We start from the raw sequence: 16,267 nt of genomic DNA on the forward strand, positions 1-16,267 counted from the left end.
AGCCACATTGTTACTTATGTTGTTTAGAATTCCCATGACCTGGGCAAAGAATTAATCTTCCTTGTAAATTCTAAGAATCTTTTTGTCAGTCCTAGAGTGATGCATTTATATATATCTACTCTTGTTAGTGTCTCCAGTGGTAACGTGTCTTATCAAACCTCATTTCCTTTCCTGCAACTTCAAATGGTGAAAAGAGGAAACTCTAGAGTGACTGGCAACTGACACAGTTCAGATAGTTGTAGGATGGTCCAAAAAAAATACTGGAGTAAACAACCATGTTGCAGATTTCTTGTATGCATTTGTAATTCATTGTTTTGGTTCCTGGTACACTGTTTGAATGTTGAATCTGTTATTATGCTAACATTGTTGTTATTTGAGAATGCTTCTTGGGGCCAAAAGACATTCTTTACAAAATGCCTGTGGGCTAGATCTCTAATTACATAAAATATCAACAAGAAGCCAATTCAAATGGTGTGATTGGTCATTCATAGATGCTATAAGCATTTTTCTCAACCTTTGTTGTCTCTTGATGATCATATGCTAAAACTGCACTTCAATTTCGAATGGATGAGGAGAAGATTTATAGTCTTCTAGTTACTTGGAAACAAAACTTTACTTGGCTTAGTTAATTAAACATTCCACAATCTCCGTATGTGACTGTAAGTTGTTTTTACTATATTATCCCACTGAGACCGATACCAAGGGTCATTCACTTATCCCAGAATGGTTTGATGATACAGCCAGGTGAAAGTTTGGAAGAAGCTGTCAGGCGAGAAACCAAGGAGGAGGTTGGCATTGAAGTGGGAGAAGTTATCTATCATAGTTCCCAGCCATGGCCAGGTAGCTGCATGGTGCTCTTTTTTTCCATAATTTGATTTTTATGTCTATGTTATTTCAATTGATAAAGTTTTTTCTTGAAAATTAAAATGAGGTTTAAGGAATAAAGAATAGGATAAAAAAGCACATAACTAAACTCTGCCACCATTTTAAGGCTGTTTGATTGATTATTAAATTATTTTACTTTTATCTATTGAAATCCCAGAGGGAGTGATGTTGGATTGTGATCGGGACATGAGAAAAGTACAATTAAGGAAGTTGCAAACATCTAACTAATGAGGGCATATTGGCTAATCAAACTTAAAAAGTTAAATCAGAAGTAATGTTGAGTGGGAAGGGGAGGAAATGAGAAAGGTGCAATTAAAGTTACTGCATACATCTTTTTAATGTGGATACATAAACAAATTCATGGAGAGGTAAACCATAGTATGTATTGGAATCTCTTTGTTTGTAGGGTAATTTTTTGTGTAAGAACATGAAAAATTCATCAAGAAATATCAAAGTGAAGGAGCAACTGTGGGAAAGAATTTAAATTGATATGAAAGTAAAAGAACTTGAAACAACAATGGTTCATGATCCCATCATTGCAGTAGTAATGATTACACGTTATATTTAGCCCTAGAGCAATGATTCTTTGTCAATTGACAAATAATAAATCATTAGCAATATAGAAACTCTTAAGATGCCTTCTCTTGCCGCAAAATCTAGCAGGCCTTGTAATGGGGTTCACAAGGCGAGGGTTAGACCCTGTAGCAACAAAGAGGGTGTTAAAATTAGCAACTAGGGCCAAATTCCACCTTGGGACAGCTCATATGATGGAGATGATTATTGCATTGGATTCCTCTTTTCGAGAGGTCCAAGTTTGATATAAAGATCATCTTATTCAGACAAGTAGAAGGGAAAATTTGAATTTATTCTCTCACATGCACAAACTGTTAAGGTTGGCCTCAGCTTAATGTAGGCTCAAGAAGCCCAATAGATGTGTCCTTTCACCCTCAACGAATTGTATAAATAGGAGTGACCTCTCATCTCATTTGGACATCAATCACTCAACAATTCTTCTCTCTCCTAAACAGATTGGTTCGTACATCGTGGGGATCATCTCTCTCTCTCTCACACGTATGGATGAAGGACGAATTTCTGGGACAGATTCCAGGCTGAAAATTTCAGAGTTTTAGAACAGGTTTGACCAGCGTTGACCGAGGCCTTATTGACGAAGTTTGACTACATTTTTGAGGGCAGAAGTTTGATCTCCTTAGGCCGCATTTTTGGGCACAAAAATCGATATTTTCTGGGCATGTTGACTTGCTTTGACTTCTGTTTGACCGCAAAAAATTACAACAGATTTTATCTCTCCTTTGACTGAGTTTGACCGAGCTATTTTGGGCTGCATTTGACCTCCTGTTCAGGCTGAGTTTGACCAAGGAAGACTGAGCTACATTGGAGAAGGTTTGCTACTGTTTTGACCAGTGTTGACTTTCTGGTTAGCGCTGAAATTTGACTGCAGTTGACTGCAGAATTTGACAGGGCTGATTTGACTGTGTATTGGGCAAGTGAATTTGATTTTTGTACTCTCTCTCTGCTGAACTATTGAATAATAATAAGAAGATTTGATCAAAGGGTTTTCCCCACATTGGGGTTTTTCCCTGGCATTCGCCAAATCTGGTGTCCTCTTGTCTTGGCTTGTCTTCTGCATATGTTTTTATGTTCTATCTGCATTAACTCTCAGTGTGATTAAGTTAATGTGATTGCTATTGGAAATAATTGGAAATTGTCATTAAAGAACATTGAAGTAAATTGTGCTAAGCATAGAACATACCATTGTTATCTAAAATTAATAGAGGGAGATTTCCACTGTCACCTTTTTTTGAAAAATGTAACTAGTATTAGTCTTCATAATTGAGTCATGATGTAATGTATTTGTCAAAATAAAAGAAATTTTATATTGTAAAAGAAAATGGACTTATTAAAGCATGGGTTTCATGCTTGGGTCATTGGTCAATAGGTCAAAGCACCCATTGTGTGCTCTAGGATTTTTGTACTAAGTCAAAGTCAAAATCATTATGTAAAAGACCCTTCTTGGGCTCATTATGACAAAGAAAGAAAATATTTTTATGTCAAAAATTAGGTCTTGTTTCTCCTCCATCAAGTCGGCCTCCTCAAAAGTCTAGTGAGCCTCTTGAAGGAACCTGTCCACCCTGTAAGAAGACTTTATATAAAGGAGCATTCGACCTTGTGAAAAAGAGACTAATAACTATCCATTCGATTTGCAATTTCTATGTGAAAAGGGAAGTACGAAAAGGCATATAAAGAAGAGATATCTATAAGAGAAGAACAAAAGAAGAGGACCGAAGTTTGCTAAGTGATTGCAGGACTGAAGTCTAGCATGATTGCAGGACCGAAGTTTAGTATGAAGTGTGTTTTCACACAGAATGTCTAGGCACCGCGACAACGACTCAGATTGGGGGCTTTCACCCTGATTCCCAATCTCTCTGTTTAAGCTGTCTCCCAACAACAGGGTGAGGGGGTAGACCCTACAGAAATGGGATGAAGGAGAACTAATTGGGAACCAACTAGTTCAGGAGACACAGTCAAGTGACCGAGTACTTGTTTTAGATTTAGCAAGACTCATAGGAATCGATTAGGTTTAAACAGTTGATACCAGTGCCTTGTGGAGTCAACTATCTTGCTAAGAAAATTAGGACCAAGTAATTGATGAACAATTGTTGCTTGGATGAATAACTATCTTATATGAAATGCAGATCCTAAAACTAATGTGAGATGCAGGAATCTTGGTTAATTTTAGTTGAATGCCTATCTAAGTTCAAACCCTTCAATCCTTTCTATATCAAGCCTGATTTCGTAGTAAGTGGCAGAGAGAAGATAAGGTGAAACATACTAAGGTGTGATTAACGATACCTCTCCTGAAAATCTAACATACTCGGTGCTTCCGACACTACAGAGAGCTGTGACTCTGACGACTGCAAGGTCACCGTTTTAAGTACTATTAAAAGCAGGCTTCTCATGTAAAGATGGATGGGTACCTATCTTTCTATCGAGCAAGCTTATGCTTGGAAGTAAATTTTAATTATGCAAGGTCACCGTTTTAAGTACTATTAAAAGCAGGCTTCTCATGCAAAGATGGATGGGTACCTATCTTTCTATCGACCAAGCTTATGCTTGGAAGTAAATTTTAATTATGCAACGCTAACCTAGTATGCAAATGCATGAGACGATTAGAAGATGGAACGAGGTGAAGCTAGATCAAGGATTGAAAGTGCTTGTGTTACGATTTATTTTTGAGTTATATGCCAAAGCCTTAATCATGAAAAAGTAACTGAAAGATAAACCTCTTAAATCATTCAACTCAGCGATGAAATCACAATATAATGCCCGATATAAATTAAATCACAAGCTTCAATTTTTTTTAATGCAATTATAGCTCAAAGAGAACAAAATTCTCTTCACGATTCTTTAATATCAATGCCAATTATATAGATGCTCAAAAATACTATATAGATGCTCAAAAATACTCAGTTTAGGAAACAAAAGCTATGCAATTTACCACAATTCCATGAAAGAGTAATTACTTGAAAAATTCTCAAAATTTTAATATGCAATAAATATCCAATAATTCAAGTAATTAAAACTACGCTTAGAGTTAATTAAACAGCGAGCAATCTCAATAGATGTCAAGCACAAAAATATTTGAAACCCAATGTCAATGATGCAAAAGACTTAAGCACTTAAATTCCGAAAATTAATTACCATGAAGAACCATGAAATTCAAATGCTAAACACTTCAAACAATTCCGGATTTAAAATAATTTTCTTAAGTGCTCCAATCCAGAAAATTTTCTTGTTTTCCTATAGTCAAACTTTAGAGATAATTTAAAAAAATTTAAATGTGCCTTGACTATAGAAGAAAATAAATTTTACCCCTCAAAAATTTTGCTTTAAAGATTTAAAAAATCCCAAACCCTTATCACAAAAAACCCAAAAAAGAACTTTTAGATTCAAAAAAATTATATTATTCCTTTGGCAAATTTAATGTGACAAAGTTAATGTGGCAAATATAAAAATCAAAAGGGTTTAATCTAATTTTTAATGGGCCAAAGGCCACATAAAAAATTGAATTCGAAATTTTGAAACCTTAAGATTTTATTTTAGATTTAATTCATTTGAAAAAAATTTAAAGCCACACTAGAAAAAATGAAAATCGAAATTTTAAAATTTTCTTTTGTTAAAAACCAAACAAAATAAAAATGAAAAGTCAAAAATTGAAATGAAAACAAGCAAATTAAAAAAAATCGATTTCTTTTAAAAAATCAAAGTCCCACTAAAAAAATGAAAATCGTAAAGCTTGGGAGAGCAAAGCAATTAAGCCAAAGTCGAAAGATGGAAAACAAAGAGAAAGGGTGTTAGGGTTTCGAAGGAGATTGACAACGGAAGAGAGAAGGGAATGTGAAGAAGAGGAGGGAGCTTGGGCAACCGACAGAGGAAGGAGACACAGGCAGCAAGGGAGGAAAGGGAATGCAACACGCAGAGAAGGTAAGCCGTGAGTTAGGGAGCAGCAATGACGCAGAAAGGAGGGGAGGACGAGCAACGAATAAGGATGCTGGAGGTTGGGTTTTTGAGTGCGGGTTTGCAGGGAATGGAAGAGGGAGGAGCTGGGACGCGCAGAGGAAGAAGATGCAGGTTGAAGGAGAAAGAACGAGCAGCGACAGAGAAAATCACGCAGATAGAGGAGGAGTCGTGGAGGGAAAAGAAAATGTGGGCTGAGGGAAAGGAAAACTGAGGGCTGCGAGTAAGGAGAAAAAACGTAGTAAGAGAGGAGCAAAAAATGCAACAGAGGAGTGATTTTGCAGAAGATGAGGAGAAGGTAGCGAAATTTGATTTGCAGAAGATGAGGAGAAGGCAACAAGTTGAAAGAAAAACGCAGAGGGTGAGGCCCAAAACTTCAAAAAAATTCGCCCAAAACTTTATTTTAAAGATCTCAGAGAATTTTTATGAACAAACCCATATTTAAAATTCTTTCCTGCACACAAAATATTTTCTGAGATAAGATCTTGCCCTCCAGGGCCTACATCTGTCTCAAATCTTGAAAAAAATTCCTTGAAAGAACCTTCAGATCAACACCTGAAAAATGAAAAACAAAAATAAAATACCAAGATCCCAAATATACAGAAATAAATAAAATCCCAAAACCCCAAATTAAAAAAAAAAATCTGAGGTCTATACAAAATATGTATAGATCTATGAACAAGAGTTGTGGATTTGTAAGATCTAAGGAGTATGAGTCCAACTCCGTTCTTAGATCTTAATATCTCAAGGTCTTACTAGCCAGATCTATCAAATTTTCCACAAAATATTTAAATTTTTTTGATTTTTTAGAGAGGTACTAGCCCAAAAACACCCTGCAGAAAAAGATTAATCGTTAGATAAATCCTGAAGCTTATATGAGGTAGGCTCTTCAAAAAATATGTGTTGAGAGTTGGCTGGTCCAACCGAGGACTATCCCCAAATGCTCAATGAAAACCTGAGAGATCTTCTGCAAACACTAGATCAACCATCAAACCAAGTAGAGAAATAGAATAACAATAAAATTCTGAAGAAATAGAGATACTTGCTAATTCAATCAAAATTAAAAATGTTACCCTAGATCCAACAAACTGAATAAGATACCTGTATTTAGATTGTTCTAAGAGAGCTATTGATTGATAGTTTTCACATAATATTAAGCAGAAATTAAAACAATGTTACCATATATTCATGAAGAGGAACACCACCACAATTTGAAACCCCAAAGACTTTTGCATTTATTCCAGAAAATAGACAAGAGAGCTTGAGAGCTTAGTACACGATTCAAAGATCAGATGAAAAATAGACTGACACCGACCTCTAATTTATAGAAAAATTCTCCAACGACTAGTTGGCTTGATCCCTGTCAAATTAATCTGGATCACTCATAAAGGTTTAATTAACCTTTAATCATCACTGTCGAAATGATTTATTTTTCGAGGAAAAATCGAATTTTCATTTAATTGATTTTTAATTAACTCAAAATTAATTGTTTTGAGTTAATTTCCTCAAAAAATTGACCGACTTAACCACCAAGGCCCAAGGGTCCAAAATTTCTTAATTTCTTTAATATTCCCTTGGCCGGGGACCTCCAAAAATTAGTTCTTCTAGAATCCATGAATTTTACCTTATGAGAGTTTAGTTTTACCTAGGACACATAATTAATTAAATTTCTGACTTAAGATTTTTAATTTAATTTTGCCAGAAAATTTAATTAATTGACTTATGAGGGGATTAATAATTTTTCCAACCCTCTAATATTTAGCCATGGTGTCTAATTATGAGGGACCATGCACTAAATATTTTTTACATCAAGATTTTACAATTTAATACATGAAGGGGGAACACCCGTTCATTATAGACCCTCAAAAATCTACCCAATTCTGCGACTCAAAATATGATCTAGTAGACTAAGTAATTTGTAATAAAATAATCTAGCCAATTAGCTAGGATTATTCCCAAATTACTTTTACAATGACTCGATAAAAAACACTAGGACTCACTTAATATCTTGACGACAAAATCCATTCTAGTTTTGGGGTGAGGTTGGAGGGAAAAACTCTGCCGATCATTTGTGTCTAGAGACATAGATGAATCAGTGAGACAAAAAACCTCCTAGGATAGAAATCGTCACCAAAATACTATGCTTACCTAGGTTGTTACATACATGATGGTCTTACTAAGATCATTTACATTATAACCATGCAGAATGGGTTTACATCTTTAACAAATTGCCGACTGATGATGAAATCTGAATGATGCGAACACTTGAACATGATAGATCCCTTTTGCGAAAAAAGGGGTGTACTGCTATGGGGTCGTTGACACAGAGTGGTCAACAAAGTGTAGGACTGAAGTTTTGCAGGGGTCGAAGATACAAGATGACAGAGAGGGCCGAGACCCTAGTACAACTGTTTGATGTTGATTTGTGAAGAAATGAACTAGAAGATGACTTATCTGTTTGGAAGCCTGACTTGATTGATGGAAGAAGGTCTTGGTCTAGGTCAAAGGGTCTTGGTTTGTCTCAACTTGATTCAGTTCTATTAGAGGAAGAGTTTGATCGGGTTTTCCCCTTCATAGGGGTTTTGTCTTGGCTGAGTGCCTACATCTGCTGTCCATTTGTCTTTGACGATCTTCATGTTTTGGTAGTTGTTTGATGATGAAGAAACAATAACAAGAAGAATCTAAAACTATGTCACAAGCAACTATCAAAGTTAAGAGAAATCAATTAAATAAGCCCTAACTAATCTACCCTAGATTTCTCAACATGGTATCAAAGCTTGGTTTGATTGCATAAGGGCAGTAAGAAGGTCACGTTGGCTTCTAGACAAGAAAAGAAGTTTAATTATCTAGGACCGAGTTCCTAGAAGAAAGAAGAACCAAATTTTGGGCACATTTATTAGCTCTCATTACAGTGACTAGGTCGCAGGCCTGTGCAAGAAGAGAGGAGTTTTTGAGAGCCTAGAAGCTTTATTCTAGAGGTCCGAGAGGCTAATCTACTAGCCTAAAGTAGGCTAAATATCTTGGCAAAGAAAGCAAGGTTCTAAAGGCTAGTCTGCAAGGTTTGAAATCATCATCAAAGGTTCAAATTATGTGCTATCTCAGTGATCCGAATCACCAAAAGTACAATCATAAATGAGGGTAGTCAAAACTCCTCTCAAAGCATCTATTGTGGAAGCCTTGACAGCCAATGAAGTATCTCTACTTGAAAAAGACCAAGACAAAATTTATTGAAGGTGTTGTAAGCCTAGTTGAAAGGCTGGACGTGAAGCTACAGTCACCCTAGAAAGGAGCTAAGTCTCCCACAAAATTCTAGACATAAGTGTATTGTGGAAGGCCTGAATCATAACCTCCATCACCTAAAAAAAACCTAGACCTGTGCACATAAAGGACTCAAGATCGAATCTACAAGATTGATCTATCACCGAGTTTTAGTCACCATTCTTGGAGTAAAAATCATTGTTCCATACTATTCCTGTACATTGGTGTAGCAACTGAGAAGGACGCAAATCTATGCATATAAAGGAAGGCTGAGTCACCACAATTTCATGATAGCTGGCCTAAGGGATGAAAGGAAATTTTTTGTGGTTGCCTATTCTAGTAATCAAAGTAGTCTTGTAGCAGCTTTTACATTCTACACCAAATATTGAGAAGAAGCAATCTATATCAGTATGAGGAGAAAGTCTATTTGAAGACTTGTAGCAGCTTATTCTTGGAAGACTCTACTACAGTGAAGAAAAGACATCTAGCACTATGGGACTTGTTACCCACCATTTTGTGGGTGATATCCCTAGGAATTTTTTTTTTTCCAAGACGGGCCTTAGCCGACAGCCAACAACCCCTTGTAGCTACCAACTAGCTCACTGTGCCATTTCTCCGCCACTTGAGCTAGCGATGTGGTTCCTCGCCCATTTGCCATGATTGCATGTTTGAAGGTGGGCCTCTTGAACCTAAGGTATGCCTTGTCATTTGCTAATTGAGTATTGTAGTTTGCTTATCATGGACACTTTTGGGCATGGATTAATGGGGGGATTCAGTGGAAAGAATGGGTTAGGTCTGTGCCCTTGTCCCCTAGACCCCTTTTGGATATTAACCTTGCATTCTAGCCCTGTGGGATCCATTCTAGTGACCATTTGGCTTTAGGGATGGTATTTCCTGGGAAACCCCAATTTTGGTTGCGTGGTCCCACTCCCTTATCCGCTTATATTACCCTCCTTCCACTCATTATTACCTGATTCATCATTTCTCCCACTTGGGTCCACATAGAGTTAGCTTGCCCCTCCCTTGCCCACACTTTCGGTCAAGCTCGGAATGTTGCCCCAGAGGTTGATGCAACTAAAAAGAAGGATAAAAGCATATTTGACCACATTCAACACGAAAATGTACCACAAAATCCAAAAGATGGCTGAGACAAACAAATTTAGCATGTGGGCAAAAGCCAATACATGAGCTCTACCCCATCATCACGACCATCACCTTGGTTCCTACAGGTTCTATGAACCTCCTTCATCATAAAGGAATGCATGATTGTCCCAATCCCTGGTGGGCAATGAACCGCCCTACCTTAAAAGGGGGTATTCATTGCTATATCTTATGCATCATGCTCTTACCCCTTGAGCCCGAGCAGTTAATCAAAGAAAAATCATAAAAAGGCAAAGGGCATATAAAGAAGGGTGGAAACATCAAGGCTGGGGCACCTCATGTACCACGATTTCTCCCTCTTATACATTATAAACCCAATTGTGGGCTTCCCTCTTATTAGCTACTCTTGTACCCCAGCATGTGACCTAGGCCTGCCCCCTCTCATCCCCTACTTCATTCACCTATCTATCACATGCCACCACCTTTTGAAGGATGTACCTTGAATATATTATCCCTTTTAGAAGTAGAAACCACCTAATAACATTCTTGGTTAACCCCATTTGGAGTTAGGAGACATTGGCACATCTCGAAGCCCATTATGGAAGGCAGGCCATTATGAAGTCCTGACCTATGGTCCATGATTGGTAGGCTCATTTACTCAATTTCTCTAATGACTTGTTGTACTGGAAGGCTAGGGGACACATTGGATCTTATGTAGGATTGTAGATGGTCTCCATCTTGGGTTTGGTCTCCCTATGCGGGGTCCTAACCCTCCAGAGGGCTACATTGGCACATGTAGGGTGTGCATTGAGAGCCATGGGCCTCCACAGCAGCGTATAACGCTCCATGGATCCCCACAACCATTTAAAGATTGCTCGTGGTTCACTTATTGGACGAGGAAGATGCACCTGACCCATCATGCCCAACTAGCCCCAAATTTGCACCATACATTTGGCAAATGATCCAAGGCTTTTACGATGATGTGGCATCACCTACACCATCATCCTAGCCCTTGCAGGCGATTTACAGGCATCTTTGATTTGTTTGGAGACCCATGAGGACACTTATGTGCCCCCACATGTCATTTGGAGTTCCATAGGTTATTACAAGGGGCCAACTCCTTGTCCACTGCTTTTGAGGGTCCTGCTCTTCATTATGGCACCCATGGATCTCATTAGCCTCCTAGAGGGCCATACAACATGCATAGATTATTATTTGACCTCTTGAGAGGCTTATTCTTTCATTTATGAGTTAATTTGGTGGGCTTGTCACCAAAAATTGGATTATTAGAACATTATTTTATTTTTGGGGCTTATGTAAGCCAAGGAGGCTAATTCAAACTCCTCATTAGTGTATAAATACAAGTGAGATGAGTTCATTATCTCATCATCACTTTGGATTGGATCTTTTCTCTCCCTTGAGAATTTTGCGCTTTTTCTAGAGGATGAATTGGAGCTTTCTGGATGAATTTTGATGTGTGGATATTGGTCTATCTTCTCTTGGAGCTTCTTTCTTGTCAATTGTGAATGGTTGGATATATTCTGTTACATCTAAGTACATGCTTTTAAAGTTATTCTTGTTTACTTTGTCATATACATTGGACTGGGATTTTCGCTGTTCTAGGGCTAATTGCTGCGTGCATTTATTACTTAAAATTGTGGAATTTTGTCTCTATTATAGCATCTCTCAATGTATGGGCCATGTAATATGAACGAAAACTTTGATAAGCCATTTCCTTTGCACATCGAAGTATAAAAGCTACAAGATTGCTTTTCCTTGACCTAGAAGGTTAGCAAAATGGTCTTGAGGCCTCCTTGACTGGGAATCAAGAAATCGTCCTCATATTCATCATAGACTCCATTCTCCCAAAGATTAAGGCACTGATCGACCAAGAGGTGGTCACCAAAAATCACATTCTTTCATCTTCTTTCAGGTCTAGCCAAGTTGGGGCATCTAAGGCATCAATTTCCCGACAAGCTGGCTCTCCAAAAAGTTCGATCTCCTAGGGTCTACCACGCTAGTGTCTCCTCAAGGTCTCCTCCAATTTTTAAGCCATTCCGACGATGGAGTTGGGAGAAAAGCCAAGCCCTAGCTCTGAGACCAAATTTTCCCTTAACAGCCCTAAGGCTAGTGCCTCATAGGATCAAATCAACACCTTCAAGTGAAATCTTTCCTTTGATCCTTTCCCACCTTGTTTAGGGTAAGAACATCATTGGTTGCCACACTCATTCCTCCTATCCTAGACCGAGTCCACTTGGTCCCGTGTGGTCCCACTCCTTTGAAAAGACAATTCTTCAAGAACCATCCGGGATACCAATTACAATAAGGATTTTAGGGATTGGGAAGTTCCTTCATAAGCCATATCCCATAAACCTAACCCTTAAATCCTCCCTTCCTTTCCCTAGAAGACATTGTACCTTGCTTAGAAAGCAAGCAAGCCTTATCCTTCTAACTCTTCCAAGAAAGGGATTATTAGGGTCACTCCACATCATTTCATTGACTTATCCTTCATCGGTGACTCCATAATATACCGGGTCTCCTCCCATCGATGAAAGTCCGTAAATAGAAGGGAGCCTTAGCTGAGGTGACAATGGGCTAAGTCTCCATTTGTTGCCCTTGGCTTAGCATTTACCCTTTAGGTCCCCTTCTAGTTTGAGCGATAATAGGACCAACTTGAAGTCCTCATCTAAATCAAGTAAGTATTACTCTTTATGTTTTAGTCATCTAACAATATGTCTTCAATTTGCAAGGAAAGCAATGAGCTCAATGGAACCTAAAAGTCTAAGGTATGTAATCTCGAGGTATGTATAGTATGTTCATTTAAAAATTTTAAGTATGAAATGTTTTAAGGTTTGCAAGTTTTCATTGTAATGAAGTTTGTTAATATCTAGGGATTCTAAATCCTAATAGAACATATGAAAGCCTCCTTCACTTATTCCCTCTTAGAAATCCTATGTCTAGTATTTGTAAGGTATATGGAAAACCTTTAATAAATGATGTCTAAATTTTTATATTCAAAATCCCTAGGAATTCATTATCTAAAATGAAATGAAAACTCTAGAAAATCATCTCGCTCTTGTACTTGTATATTTTGGTTTGTGCTTGTCAATGAATATTGTAGGTATATATTGAAGGAAGCAAAGATAAGGTAGACATGCTGATGAACTTGGTAAATCAAGTTGGATCCTTGGGCACAAGTTGACTCATATGGAAATAGACCATGAAGATGCTAAGAGGGACTCTTTCAATAAGGAAACCCTACAAGGTTTGTAAAAGTAGCAACTCAAGGTATGTATTAGAATATTCCTATTTAGTATTCTATTTAGTATTTAATGCTCATTGTATTTAGCTGTTGCTATTTGTATTCTTTTAGCAGTTTCTTAGATGAAACTGAGTGTTTCTATATTCTACATAGAAACCTGATGTTTCTATTATTGTAAATATCTCTGTATTATGATTGAACTGTTTTGCTCATTCGAAATTAATTCATTCAACATTCTTTTATGGTATCGGAGCAAGGTTAAGAGATTTCTTGAACAGTTATTCTCTCTGCATCGTAATCTCTTGAGTCCTTTCTAAGGTCGAGCCCTCTGTAAGCCAGGCAGCCTTCACTGAGTCTTAGCCTCGGCTTTGCTCGTTGTGATAAAAGCTTACAGTCGTCCATCTCGATACAGAAATGGATTCTTCCCTTGCATGATCATTTTTTTAAGGAATTAACCTTGTGGCGGTGACTGTTTCGTGGGAGCGGAATTTTTTTTTCTTGGCTGGCCAGTTTGCTTGGAATCGTGAATCCGGCTATCTTCTTCTTCGCCTGGCGGCTACTCGAACTCAACGTGGAATTCTTCTATCGTGAATTGAATCCAGCTATTTTCTTCGGCCACAACGTGGAATTCTTCAGCAAACGTGACCCAGGTGTTTTCTCTCGTTCAAAACTCATTTGCTTTTTGAAAATCGGAGTCGTGGTCTGAAAATTCGATCTGCGGGCAACTGTCTATTTGTTTTTTTTATTTGAAACGCTGTCAAACAAACCCGTGGATATCTGTGGATACGCGTGTGTTGGTTCATTGTATTTCAAACCTGTGGATATATTTGAAACCCTGTCAAACAAACCCGTGGATATCTGTGGATACGCGAGTGTTTGTTCATTGTATTTCAAACCCGTGGATATATTTCAAACGCCTCGGAACATATTTCAAACGCGTATATATAAAGCTCGTATATACCGTGGATATTTCAAACAAGCGTATACACCTGTGGAACTATACCACGTAGCTGAGACGTGAAGCTTTGACAGCTCACGTGGGTCCATTTTTAAATCTTCGTATTTGCTTTATCATCACCGGTTCTGTTTGCCGGCAGTGTGTTCCCAATCAGCGTTTTTTTTTCTCCTCGTGATCCTGACAGCCTCCATTACAAACTCAGACCTGAAATTATCTGTTGCCGCTCGGATTATGGTGCTAGCTGTGGGGTCGGATTATGGTGGAGCTCCACGGACCTGAAGCAAACCTGTGGGAAACTGTATACTCAGACCTGTGCTTATCTTAGGACAAAACTCAGATCTGGCCAGAGAAAGGAACCTCAAACTTTATTTTATGATTTGGACCTGTCACATTCATTAAAGAAGGGGACTTTTGCAGCAAGATTAAAGGGGACAGTTTCAGCAGTATTACTATTGTTTTTACACTGGAGAGATATTTTTGCTGACTTCTGTATTTTCTTTGGGAAAATGGCCACGCTCACCAATCTGATGTTAGAAGGAAATCAATGCTTTAATGGCAACAACTATAACATTTGGAAACAAAGAATGTTGACCATTTTTGAGTACAGGCGTCTTGATCAATTCATTTTGGGCAAAGAGCTTCGTCCCGGTATAGCTGGGACCGATCAAGATAAATTTGATGATCGAAATCGAGAGGCTGTTATGCTTCTCAAGCTCTCTGTCGCTGATGATCAGTTACCACAGATCCCTTCTGGCAAGACAGCTGCTGAAATCTGGCAACAGTTGAAAGAACTGCATGAGACATCTGACAAAAGCAGAGCTTTTTTTCTCAAAAATCAGTTGTTCTCCATCATGATGGACGAACATATGTCTTTACAGGAACATCTCAACAAAATTAAAGACATTCGAGATCAGCTCGAAGCCATTGGTCGGACCATGGAGGAGGAAGATATGGTAGTCATTACTTTGAAAAGTCTACCGAAATCCTATGAACATTTCATAGAAACACTCAACATTACCACCACAAATGTTGATCTGAAGTTTCCAGATTTATGTACCAAACTTCTGCAGCAGGATCAGTGGAAACAACAGTTTGGTAGTAGTGCTTCATCAGTGTCCTCGGAAAATGCATTTTCTGCAAGATATCAGTCCTCTCAGTCCTTTCAGCAGAAAGGCTCCTCTCAGCTTTTTGATCCTGCTCGGAAGAAAAGTGTGCAGTGTAATTACTGTCACAGGTTCGGTCACATGAAGAAAGATTGCCGACAGAGGATTGCTTCTGAACAGAGGAAACAGGGAGGGCCACATCAGACAGCAAATGTTGCAGAACATTCCGAGCAGACAGAGTCTGCCTTTTACGCCTTTATGGCTAAAAGGTCTTCAGATCCTGTTCCTTCCTCTGCATGGTACATTGATTCTGGCGCATCACGTCATTTTTCTCACAGGCGTGACTGGTTTATTGACTTCTCACCTTTCAGTGATTCCGTGGTATTTGGTGGAGGTGAAAAGTACACAGTAGCTGGCAGAGGTACAGTTCAAATTCAGTCTGGTGGGCGCACACTTATATTTCTGAATGTATACTATGTTCCTGGTATGGAAATTAATCTGCTATCTGTCAGCCAGATTATGAGGAATTCTCCTCAACTTGATGTAGTGTTCTTTACCCACAAGTGCTCCATTATTGACAGGGAGACTAGTGTAACAGTTGCTGTTGGCCTAGAGGATCATGGTCTATACAGGCTACTTGACACCGGTGACTCTCCAGAAGTGGCTCTAGCAGCACGTATCTCTCCTATCAGCACTCTATGGCATCAGCGATATGGGCATCTCAATATGCAGTATCTCTCTCAGCTCTCTCGGGAGGGACTTGTGTCTGGCTTACCTGATATTCAGACTCAGCAGTTGGGGGTATGCAGTGCCTGTCAAGCGGGAAAGCAACATCGGTCTTCATTCAAAAATGGAGAATCTTGGCGCGCATCTAAGGTATTTCAGTTACTTCATGCTGATATTTGCGGTCCTATGAATACAGCTTCTATCACTGCTTGCAAATATTTTTTACTTATTGTAGATGATTTCAGTAGAAAGATGTGGGTATATTTTTTAAAAAATAAATCTGATGCTCTTAGTACCTTTCAGAAGTTTAAAACCTTAGTGAAAAAAGAATCTGGTTGTAACATCATGACCCTTAGGACCGACAATGGGGGGGAATTTTGTTCTTCAGCGTTTGCCAACTTCTGTGATATTCATGGCATCAAACGTCAATTAACCACT

The 16,267-nt window shown here is 38.4% G+C and overlaps 1 protein-coding gene across 3 annotated transcripts in view; it reads left to right on the top strand.

The window, feature by feature from the left end:
* The first annotated feature begins 701 nt into the window (after positions 1 to 701).
* The window catches only part of LOC149144405 (nudix hydrolase 19, chloroplastic-like), a 188,585-nt gene continuing 173,019 nt past the window's right edge, over positions 702 to 16,267 (top strand). For all 3 annotated transcript variants that reach the window (XM_089447621.1, XM_089447622.1, XM_089447623.1), the window contains exon 1: positions 702 to 840. In XM_089447621.1, coding sequence (XP_089303747.1) covers positions 732 to 840 — 109 coding nt within the window. In that variant the 5' untranslated portion in view covers positions 702 to 731. The remainder of the gene's footprint in view (positions 841 to 16,267) is intronic.

This window comes from Pinus tabuliformis, chromosome X, assembly GCF_031772625.1.
Source record: "Pinus tabuliformis cultivar Carrire ecotype Pingquan chromosome X, CPIR1, whole genome shotgun sequence".
In the NCBI taxonomy this organism is placed as follows: Eukaryota; Viridiplantae; Streptophyta; class Pinopsida; order Pinales; family Pinaceae; genus Pinus; species Pinus tabuliformis.